Below are 9,347 nucleotides of genomic sequence, written 5' to 3'. Positions count from 1 at the left end.
GAGTAGGTTTCCATGCTTCAGGTCCCACATGCAGGAGGAACATCTAATGTTCCAGCAGCCTGGAGGCTTTTGTGGCGGCAGGCCCCAATAACACTAGGAAGTCCTTGGTTCCAAAAGGGATTATTGTCATGGCAGATGGTGGATGAATCTGTAAGTACCCCTGTAAACCTCAGAGCAGTCCTGAGTTATATAGAGAGGGAGAAAGGGGGAGGATCTGGGGAGGCATGCTTAATTTGCTCCGCCCTCTGCCCTTCATTAATATGTAAATCCCTAGGGCCTGAGGCCTCTAGTCATGCCCTCTACCTGTGCACATTGGGAGGGGCTGTCTGGCCTACGTGACTGAACAATGTAATTCTATGGAGACTAGACTGCTTTTCAGGACCCTGGGTTCTGGGGACGTGCCAAACTCCTGCTGGTTCTCACATAGAGTCTCGGGGTTCTAGGCAACTGCCCATCCATGACCCAGAATACTCTTACGCAATCCCACAGGAGCTAAAACCATTTAGTACACAAAAGACAGCATTTTCAACAAATGGTGCTGGTTCAACTGGAAGACAGCATGTAGAAGAATGCAAATTGACCCATTCTTATCTCCTTGTACAAAGCTCAAGTCCAAGTGGATAAAGGACCTCCACATAAAACCATATACACTGAAACTAATTGAAGAGAAAGTGGGGAAGAGCCTCAAACACATGAGCATAAAGGAAAATTTCCTGAACAGAACACTAATGGCTTAAACTCTGAGATCAAGAATCAACAAATGGGACCTCATAAAATTGCAAAGCTTCTGTAAGGCAAAGGACACTATCAATAGGACAAAATAGCAACCAACAGATTGAGAAAAGATCTTTACCAATACTACATGATAGAGGGCTAATCCAAAATCTATACAAAGAACTTAAGAAATTTGACTCCAGAGAATCAAATAACTCTATTAAAAAATGGGATACAGAGCTAAACAAAGAATTCTCAACTGAGGAATACTGAATGGCTGAGAAACACTTAAAGAAATGTTCAGCATCCTTGTCATTAGGGAAATGCAAATCAAAACAACCCTGAGATTCCACCTCACACCAGTCAGAATGGCTAAGATCAAAATCTCATGTGACAGCAGATGCTGGTGAGGATGTGGAAAAAGAGAAATACTCCTCCATTGTTGGTGGGATTATAAGCTTGTACAATCACTCTGGAAATCAGTCTGCCAGTTTCTCAGAAAATTGGACACAATATTACCTGAGGATCCAGCTATACCATTCCTTGGTATATACCCAACAGATTCTCCAACATATAACAAGGACACATGCCCCACTATGTTCATAGCAGCCTTATATATAATATGCAGAAGCTGGAAAGAACCCAGATGTCCTTCAATAGAAGAATGGATACAGAAGATGTAGTAATTTACACAATGGAGTATTACTCAACTATTAAAAACAAAGAATTCATCAAATTCTTATACAAATGGATGGAGCTAGAAAATATCATCCTGAGTGAGGTAATCCCATCACAAAAGAACACACATATTAGCTCAAATGTTCAGAATACCCTCTTTTTATTTATTTATTTTTCTGAAAATGACACTAAGCATATATTTAGTGACCAAGCCGAAATCCCAGGAACCATGCTTTGTGTCTATGCTCTTCTTGCTTCCTACACAGTCTATCCTAGGTCATTCTAGATTTACCACTAGCATATTTCTCAGAGGCATTACTTTTTTTTTTAATCTCCCCTGACACTTTTCAACAATGTCATTTCATCCCTGGCCACGAATGTCTTGTTGGACTCACACGTTGGTCTAGGCAACACTTTCCATGAGAGTCTCAGTGAACATACAAGGTGAGCATCCATGAGCTCCTCATTCTTAATATTCAGGGCAGCAGTATCCTGCAGAATATGAACATCTCCTGAAATTCCTCTTGTGTCTTCAACAATTGACTGCATGCATTAACCATACTTGGGTTTTTGCTCGTAGTAGACACACAAGGTCTTTGTCTGCAATGGTCTCTCCCATACTTTCTTGTCTCTTTTGATAGCTTAATTTTTTTTTTCAAAACTTAAATCTTATCCTGGACATTGTGATTTTTCCTAAGAAAGAGTTTTCATTCATTATACATCCTGACACTGGTCCTATTGCTTCTTAGGGTGGCATTTCAATCTGAGCACAGTATAATAGCTACTTATTAAACTGACTTCCTAAGGCTTATATTTTGAAGTTATATTTTTATTTCACCGGGGCAGTTCACAAACTTTTTTAAAATATGGGTTATTAAATTTATTTACATTTCAAATGTTGTTCCTCTTCTCAGTCTCCCCTCCTCACACCCCCATTCTATCCTCCCTCCCCTTTGCATCTAAGAGGGTGTTCCCCCGCCCACCCACCCATTCCTGCCTCACCCCTCTAGCATCTGCTTATGCTGGTGCATCAAGCATCCACAGGACTAAGGATCTCCCCTTCCATTGATACCAGATAAGGCAATCCTCAAACTTAATGAGACCATGTTTTTCAGGTCTCCTATGTATCCTAATAGCTACTATAATATCGCACATAGTATAAGTGTCACAACAAACATTTTATTGAATCAATAGTTTTATGGGTTGAAAATAAAGTGTTCCCCAAAGATGCAGTGGTTAAAGCCTTGATCCAGGTTGATGAAGTTTAGAAAAGTGATTGGATGCTGATTCTTTCAACTTCATGGGTGGATCAGTCAGTCCACTGATAAAATAGTGATTTGCTAGTGCTATTGAGATGTGACAGGCACTAGGGGTTTGATCTTGGTTGAAAGAAAAAGGCCACAGTAAATGTTTTGGTGACATGTCTATCTTGTTTCTATCTTCTTCCAATTTTTTTTCTACTTCTGGCACCCCAGGAGCATCTTTGTTCTGTCATACCCTCCCTGGATGGTGTTCTACCTCAACACAATCCAGTGACTAGAATTATTCAACATGAAGCAATATCAGCTTTTCTCTGTTAAGAAGTTTTTCAGGTATATTGCCACAGTGATAAAAAAAAAGGTGACTTAGAGAAATAGCTATGTAAATAGATAATCTGCCACGATAGATGAAAAAAGAATTGGCAATATAAAATGAAATGTTAGAATTCTTGTTTTAAAGGGTTATGTAACATTGAAAATGCTTTCAATTTATTTATTTGTTCATTTTATATGTATGAATGCTTTACCTGCATATATGTAAGTGTACCATGTATATATCTGGTGGTCATGAAGGTCAGAAAAGGTCATTAGATCCCATGGAATTTCAATTCCAGAGTTGACATTTGTGAGCTATAGTGTGGTGCTGGGAATTGAACCTGAGCCATCTCTCCCGCCCCTTCTTTGTAAATAGTTTAATGATAAGAAATATATAATAGAAAATCATCACAAACCTAGATTTAAACTGAGGACCAGCTTGGCTTTTTTCAGTTCTAAAGTAATGTAATCCCCTTGCTGTCCTTCACCATGCAAAAGTACTCCTTCACTTTCAGAGGTCTTAAATTTCAAAGCAATAACATCTTTGAGTGTTTTCATCTTCTTGTTTCTGAATCGATATGGTAACACAACATGGCCATCAAAGTTGATAACGTCAGCCCCTGAGAGGAGAGAGAAACACTGTGTTAGTCTGGGTGCTTTTGATGATCATACTCTTTCCACTGATGACTACTTAGGATAATGGGAGTTGGAAGGGTATTTTCCTGAAAAGTATAGATCCCAGTGCTTTTTCTTTCTTTTACCATATGTCCACAAATGAATATACCAGAGTACATAAAATGATACAAATGATAATATCTATCAATACACAATTTTACTTTGATTACTATATTAACAATACAGATTCAGTCAATATGAATATGATTGAAATATCAACATTGAAATGCATAGCTTATTGTAAAGGAGTAAAAGACAGTTAACTCTTTGATAGTTTCATATGATGTTCCTTGATAATATTCACCCTAACTCCGGATTCTTTCCAGGTCCATCCCCTTTCTCTACCCATACAATTTTGTCTCTCTATTTTTCTCTTAAGACCGATTTGTATTGCCTAAATATTTCTGGATGTGTCCTCTTCCACTGGTGAGCAGTCAATTTACCAGAAGCTACATGCTTATAGAAAACTGTCTCTCCCTTTCCCAGCAGCTAATCACTGCCAGTAGCTCCACAGTGTGGGTTGGGCTGTTTGCCAAGCTTCCCTCTCTATGCTGGGATTTGGTCTGGCTTGCACAAGTTTTGCCATGACGTCCCAACTGCTAGGAATCAAATATCTACATCTTTACTGTGTCCATAAGAAACTATAACCTTGTAGTTACCCCTGCTCCCCCACCTCTGGCTCTTATACCCTTTCTGAAAAATGTGTAACTCTAAGAGATTATGAGATTTTATATTTCTTCCTTACAAAAGATAATTCCATATATATATATATATATATATATATATATATATATATATATATGCATTTAAGATTGGCATCACTTTCTACGTATAAGTACACAAAAGCTTGAAAGATGTGTGGTATACTGACTTCACATAATATCCACACTCATCTATATTTTCAATAGATTTGTTGATGGATTTGGGGTTTGTAACTAATTGAACTTTAGCATCTTTTCCCAACGTGTCCTCTGTTATCATTTCTGAGTTGGACAAACAAATATCCTAAGTGACTGTGGCTTGAGCAGCTCTAATTTGAATGTAAGAGATCACATTAAAGTTTTCAGAAGTTATTGTACAGATACATGTTTTATTTGCTTCTTCATTGCTACTCATTGACATAGTCATTTAGTCAAGTTTTTAGCAGTATGAGGGAAAGAGAGAGATGTATTGCCCTTACGTGGGCAATGGGTTCGCAGGTAATGGAATGATTCTAAGGGGAATTATTAAAATCTAGATCAAATATTTCTTTAGCTAACAGGGGCATTGCTATTTTTAGATACATACTGTGAAGATATTTTCAAAATCCCATGTCTTTTCCCTTTTAATTTTGAAGTTACAGAAAATTTAGTCAAACTGGATTGTTCTAGTACCTGAAAATCACAGTTCTGTACAAAGCTAGTCTTTGAGCTTATGAGAGTTCTTCGTAAAACCCTCCCATAGGAAGATAGTGGAGAAAATAACATGGAGTTGAAAGCTCATTGGAGAAATGTTTTTTTTCATTTCATATTCTGGTTTTCTGGCATGTACTTAGTTCCAGCACCACAGGTAACAGCTTTGTTTGCCTGGTAAGTAGATCCATTCCAGCAGCTATGTTCCCAAAATGGTCGAAGAAGAGGTGAGGGGTACCACTGACATCCAGCCCCCTTTGAGTGCCACCTTTTAGGCCAAAGATTTCTTTTCTAAAAAGTGAACTGCAGCAACTGTTTGTAAGATTATTTAAGGCTTAAACATCTGTTTTCCATAAAGCCATCAATAGCTTTCGCATGCTTTTGAGATACCGAGGTCATAATCTCAAACCACTGCCTTTAAAAGTTCAGAAAGGGGCTAAGGAGATGTCTTAGTTAGTAAAGTGCTTGATATCCAAGCACGTACAAACTCAGCTGTGGTACGGCAAGTGCATGATTTCAGCATAGGATGAGAGAAAGAGACAGAAGAGGCCCCAGAGCTGACTGGTGAGCCTGTAAAGTCCAGGCTCAGTGACATCCTGTCTCAAAAACATAAGGAAGAAAGTGATTTGGGAAGATACATGACTTCAGCCTCTGGCTTTTATAGGCACAAGAATGCACATGCACATACATCAGAAGACCTAAACATATTCATATCACATGCAAATAAATTCTTAAAGGCATGTTAATTAGTTGAAAGTTCCAAGAGCCAAAGTTAATCTTGTACTTTCAGTTTTCCTATAATCAGCGATGTTGCCCATAAAAAGGCTTTTATAATCATCAGACTCCTGTTCTCGATGAGTGTGAATCACAGGGGTTTATTTTAATTCAGAAGCTAGAAGAAACAATCATTAAGTCCTGGCTTCTGCTCACTCTGCAAAGCCAATTAGACTAGAGTTTAATCATCCGTACTGTCATAGCTGAATTCCAGTGACAATATCTTCATCATCCACGATGAAGGATAAAGGTGGAAAAAAATAACAGTACCCGATTTTCAGATCTTAGGTTGAATTTATAATCCCACAGTTGGTAGAAACTCCTTTTTGTCTTGAAAGGTGGATAAATGAAAACCAGGAGGAGGGAGTTAGTTATGACTTCTGGAGATTAATTTTCCTACCAGCTTCCTATCAGTGACAATTGAATAATAGAGCCATTGTTGCTTTATATGCCTTCTCTATATATTAATTGTGACTTATAATGCCTCTCATTCAGATCTCAGGAAGCAAATGTCCCTTCAGTCTACATAGAGGCCAGAAATCTTTGCCTTTATATGTTCATATAAATAGAATTCTCTTCGCAGGGCCTGGAACAGAATAGTGATTTGTGCAAATGTGGATGCTTTCCTGCCTATCACTTAGCACACAATGGGGCAGTGTGACAGAGAAAATGGGTGTGGTTTATTGCCTCTAGACAGTCCTATAGTATTGATAAAAATCATGAAGGAAGGTTATTTCACATTGCCCAGCCTCATTTTACTCATGATAAGTCCTTAGTTGTGGGCTGAAAACTGATAAAATGACCTATAAACCAGACCTTCTCCATTACAAAGTCAAATCTGTTCCTCTATGAATAGCTTAAATTCTTTTGAAATACCCACACATTCTCTTGTGTTTGCCTGTAGAAAGGTAGTCTGGAAATTATAACACTCCCTGAAATTATCTGTGTAATATAATTTATACTTAAACACCTATCACATTCCTTTAAAAGAGTCTGGAATATTTTATAATAATGCAAATAACATCCACCGCAGATTAGTTCTATTTCTTATGAAAAAATGCATTAAATTTTTCTTGATGTCTAATAATATGTTGTGCTTATTTTAGGACAAGCTACTTTTTTTCTATGATTCTGATTACTTCTCACTCCCTAAAATTAAGATTTCTCTGCAGTGATTAAATATGTGTGGTTGAACTGTTTAAGCCATTTGAACAACAATAATGACTATTCAAAAGTGAACGCCAAATCACAGTGTTTCCACAATTTTGCTTCTAACAATAACTCAGGGAACTGGGAGTGTGCCCAACTCATCAAATCTGCATTCAGTGAGACTGGTCTTGGTTTGTTAGTTGAGCTGCTGGTTTTATACTCTCTGAATTTGTATAGATTATTCTAGTATTTTTAATCATGTGAGTACTTAGTTATTATCTTCAAATACCTTCTATATATTTCTATCAAAACATGTGCATTGTTACACAATTACACACACACAAACACACACACACACACACATTAAAACTAGACTATAAATCCTGGTCAAGAGAGGTCAAGTATTGCTAATGAACAATAGTTTGTTCATAGGTTAGATTTCATACATTTATCTACCAAGCTATTCAACTATCTAATCTGAAGTATGGCATAATCTGTACATTACATATAAATTACAAATATATACATGACCATAATTTATATATTCAACATTAATATAAGTATAACATGGGTTGTCTCATTTACTATAGAATATATAATATTGCATATTATACATATTATACACTATGTGTATAATATTTAACATATAACAATATTTGTGTATGAAAAATTATATATAAGCATATCAAAATTTATAAAAAAAATACATATGAAATTACTTTAAGAGTCTGAGCCAGACAGTGGTGGCGCACGCCTTTAATCCCAGCACTTGGGAGGCAGAGGCAGGCAGATTTCTGAGTTTGAGGCCAGGCTGGTCTACAGAGTGAGTTCCAGTACAGCCAGGGCTACACAGAGAAACCCTGTCTTGAAAAACCAAAAACAAACAAACAAACAAACAAACAAACAAAAGAGTCTGAATTACGTTTCTTTTATTATTTTATGATTTTTATTATTTTTTCTGATTTCCCTAAGTTCTTTATTTTTCCCCCAATCTGCTTTTATACCATTTTAATTATATGCAAGTATTAAGGTCGGTTTTAGGTTGAGCTGAATTACATTTCCAAGACTAAAACTTAAAAATATAAGATGACTAGAATTTCAACTTATACATGAATATACATCCTCATTTTTTTTAAAGTCAGGAATCAATATTTATAAATGTTGATATACTTCATGAAATAATATGAAAAAATGTTCATTCTTACTGCCCTGTTAGAATTATTCCTTGTCTATGTGTAGGTGGAAGAGTGAATTTACTCTGTGTGTGTCTGTGTGTGTGTGTGTGTGTGTGTGTGTGTGCATGCACGTGTGTGCATATGTGTGTATGTGTTTGTGTGTGGTTTATGTGCACAGGTGTATGTAGATGTGTGTTCCTCTGTGCATGCAGAAGCCAGAGGAGCATACTGGATGCTCTACTCCTCACACTCACACCTTGAGACAGAATCTCTCACTAAATCAGAAGCTAAGATGTCAGCTAGCAACCCCCAGGGATCAGATTTTTCTCACTTGTCCTCTAACAGCTTTTGGGTTAGAAAAGTCAATGCTAGTCAATGTTCAGAAAACATTTGTTCAATGGCTTACAAGCTGTCACTTACATTTTAATAAGCTGATATCATAAAGACCTTTGTTAAGTTTAACTTAAATTTTGGGCACCTAACTGTATCACAGCCCTAAAATCACCTTCTTTGATGCCATAATTATAATTAGACATATAGCTACAACCATCAGATGTGTTTTAATTATCAGAAAATTTCCAGCTAAATTTGCATATTATTTAGAATCACGACTGTGGGCAGGAATTCATTTCATGATCAGTATGTGACTAGGCACTAGAGTAGGAAGCTCAGATGGACTATATCTCTTGCTGTTTGGATATGCTTGGATCTAATTACATTTTCCAAGGAAGTATGTTTCTTCGTTTTATTTCAGTGTAGATATGGCTTAAGTCTAAATAGTTGAAATGGTTTATTTTAATAAATCCTTTCACTCTGGCCCAGGTCTAGAATTTGGAGGGGAAGATGTAATAAAAACAAGCCCTAACAGCTTTCATGAAAACTAGAGCTTGAGTCTTTGTATAGCCACAACTTTCTTTTCACATTGTGTTCTATCATGTTATAAAAGAGCAACAATATCAGAAGAGTTGTGATTAAACTGTTTCATAAAATTTACTAATTAAAATATATTTATCAATATACAGATAATCATGTAAATTCTTAAATTCCATTGCCATATTAGGACATGTACATACATGCATACACTGTGCATTGCACATCCTGATTAGCCTATCGATGCAAGAGACTTCTTAGCCCACCAATCTCCTTCTAGAACCCTTTCTGGTCTATAACAGTTTAGTTTAGTTTAGTTTAGTTTAGTTTAGTTTAGTTTAGTTTAG

The 9,347-nt window shown here is 36.6% G+C and overlaps 1 protein-coding gene across 1 annotated transcript in view; it reads right to left on the bottom strand.

Moving 5' to 3' along the window:
• The window catches only part of Cntnap2 (contactin associated protein like 2), a 1,581,993-nt gene that overhangs the window by 762,363 nt on the left and 810,283 nt on the right, over positions 1 to 9,347 (bottom strand). Inside the window, exon 5 of the mRNA XM_028776440.1 lies at positions 3,383 to 3,586. Within this exon, the coding sequence (XP_028632273.1) occupies positions 3,383 to 3,586 (204 nt within the window). The remainder of the gene's footprint in view (positions 1 to 3,382; positions 3,587 to 9,347) is intronic.

The sequence above is a fragment of the Grammomys surdaster genome, unplaced genomic scaffold (genome assembly GCF_004785775.1).
Source record: "Grammomys surdaster isolate TR1022 unplaced genomic scaffold, NIH_TR_1.0 269, whole genome shotgun sequence".
NCBI lineage: Eukaryota > Metazoa > Chordata > Mammalia > Rodentia > Muridae > Grammomys > Grammomys surdaster.
This window is presented reverse-complemented; position numbering and strand designations above follow the sequence as displayed.